Source organism: Cinclus cinclus, chromosome Z, assembly GCF_963662255.1.
Source record: "Cinclus cinclus chromosome Z, bCinCin1.1, whole genome shotgun sequence".
NCBI lineage: Eukaryota > Metazoa > Chordata > Aves > Passeriformes > Cinclidae > Cinclus > Cinclus cinclus.
The window spans coordinates 45,889,146-45,891,254 of NC_085084.1; the positions used below are offsets into that span (position 1 = coordinate 45,889,146).

The 2,109-nt window shown below is 39.4% G+C and overlaps 1 protein-coding gene across 1 annotated transcript; it reads left to right on the forward strand.

Annotated features, from left to right (window-relative positions):
- The first annotated feature begins 280 nt into the window (after positions 1-280).
- Positions 281-1,901, forward strand: LOC134056192 (protein FAM240B-like). Its single transcript, XM_062512815.1, has 2 exons — positions 281-420; positions 1,823-1,901. The coding sequence occupies exons 1-2, from the start codon at positions 281-283 to the stop codon at positions 1,899-1,901; spliced, it is 219 nt and encodes a 72-aa protein (XP_062368799.1).
- Positions 1,902-2,109: the final 208 nt, after the last annotated feature.

Here is a 2,109-nt window from a genome sequence, read left to right on the forward strand (position 1 = left end):
CATGTATGTCATAGTCAGATGGAGGTGAGAGATATTTTAGGTACACAAGTAAGAATTCAGATCACTGTAGACAGCATATCCTCAAGTGCCAGAGCTAGGAAAGAAAAGCTTAAATAATGAGTCATGCCCCCCAGTTATCCTGATCCTATTCTGTGACCCTTGTGCTGAAAATCCACAACATCAATAATGTTCTTTAGCCATGAAAACACATGAGGAACGAGTAAGTTGTTGTTTCAACAACAATTTGAAACAGTTATTTCAAATTTTTCCTTTACAGAAAATGAACAGCCAATATATGCGTCATGAAGTGCGGGGCTGTGAAACCAGTGACCTGAGGAACTTCTGGGAAAAGACCATTGAACAACAAACTCAGTATCTGCAAAATGAAAAAGAACGTCAGCGAAGAAGTGCTCTGACAAAGTGGGTAATCGGCATCCAGAAAGGTTACTTGAGTTTGCATTGTACTTATTTTTTTTTAAAGTAACACCCATACTTAAGTCATGCAATTAAACCTGAAAGTAATTTAGACTTATAGAAAACAATGAAGCTTCCCAAAATAGGATGTAATACTAATGTGTTTAAACTATGACTTCATATGATAGAGAATAATTCACTCTTGTTCCATAAATGAGTCCAAAGCATAGAACTTTCTGAAATTGCAAGGACAATATACAACAGAGCAGACTTGTCTTAAACGTAAAGGATTCTAGTCAGAGAAAAGCCAGCACAGATGTGTATCTGGCCCACATGCTTTCTCTGTGGCCTCGCTTTCTCAAGAAAATAGTTTTAATTACTTAAGATTGTTTAATTTTATATGGTAAATCCATTATAAAGCAGATGGCCCAAGCATACTGACTAAGGCAACCACCATTCATACCCATATCTATTTTACTCAGTCACATTCCCTTTGATCAGTCACTGTGAGAAAGAGCAGTCTGCAGCAATATCAGCAGTTTTACTTCACATCAACTCTCCATAAATTGAAGGCATATGCCAGACATATATTTTTGTTATTTACTATATTTTGTCTTGACACCATCCAGTGAGAAAGCAATTTTCCAGAGCCTTCCTCATAGCCCTCTTTGCATTGTTAATTGAAAAATTAAGAGCAAGCACATCCTTATATTATTAACCTTGGATAAAAGAAACTGGAATCAATCTCCAGCATGTTTTATCCATTTGTGACTAACCTAATCTGAATGTTAGAACACTGAGAAAATTAGGAAATTAGGAAATTCTTTTCTATTCTATTTGAGTAAGCCTTTCTGTGGTACCTATATACAATAAAAAGAAAAAAAAAAAAGAAAAATAAAAAAAGATAAAAAGAAAAAAAGAAAAAAGAAAAAAAGAAAAGGCCACATATTAGCAGTGTCTCCAAGCTGAGCAGGGCGGAGGAGGAGGGAGGCTGGGGAAGTGCTGGGTGATGTGGCCACCCAGGAGGTGGCAGCAGGCAATCTCCAGTGCAAGTGACAGGTCACGCTGGTGGCACACAGGCGAGAGAGAGAGAGAGAGAGAGAGAGAGAGAGAGAGAGAGAGAGAGAGAGAGAGAGAGAGAGAGAGAGAGAGAGAGAGAGAGAGAGAGAGAGAGAGAGACAGGGCACTCGGGAGATGGAGATGGACCACAAAGCTCGGATGGTCCCTCGCTGGGACTCCAGAGCTTGCCCTGAAATACCGTTCAGGAAAAAGCTCTAAAGGGGCCGGGAAACTTACACGAAAACTCTGGGGAAAGCACCAAAGAATATCCTCAGTGGAAACGATGAAGAGTGTAAATCCATTCCATGTAAAATCATGGGGACAAGCTGATCCATGTTTCTGTCCCTAGGCTCAGAAATGAATGGATGGAGAGGCTGGAAAAACGGATAAAGATGTTGACGACCCAATCTGAAGACCCATCCAGCTGAAGAGCCCATTCTCATTACACCTTTGGGGGGGAGAGAAATCTGTTTTGTAGGAACGCATGTTGCAAAAGCTGAAGTCAGTTTTACTTTGTAGCTTAAATGAGCTATAATTAATTAGCTGTCATTGTTAGAAGTTTCATATGTGAAATGCCAATTGTTGCTTTTCAGATTATGCATCTGTCCCTTCATTTGATAAATTGAGAATGTAGCA

What these genes read in the sequence shown, in the direction of transcription:
- LOC134056192 (XM_062512815.1), top strand. Translation starts at nt 281, where the DNA reads ATGAACAGCCAATATATGCGTCATGAAGTGCGGGGCTGTGAAACCAGT. An exon ending in CGAAGAAGTGCTCTGACAAA is followed by an intron (nt 421 to 1,822) that starts GTGGGTAATCGG and finishes TTCTGTCCCTAG; the next exon opens with GCTCAGAAATGAATGGATGG.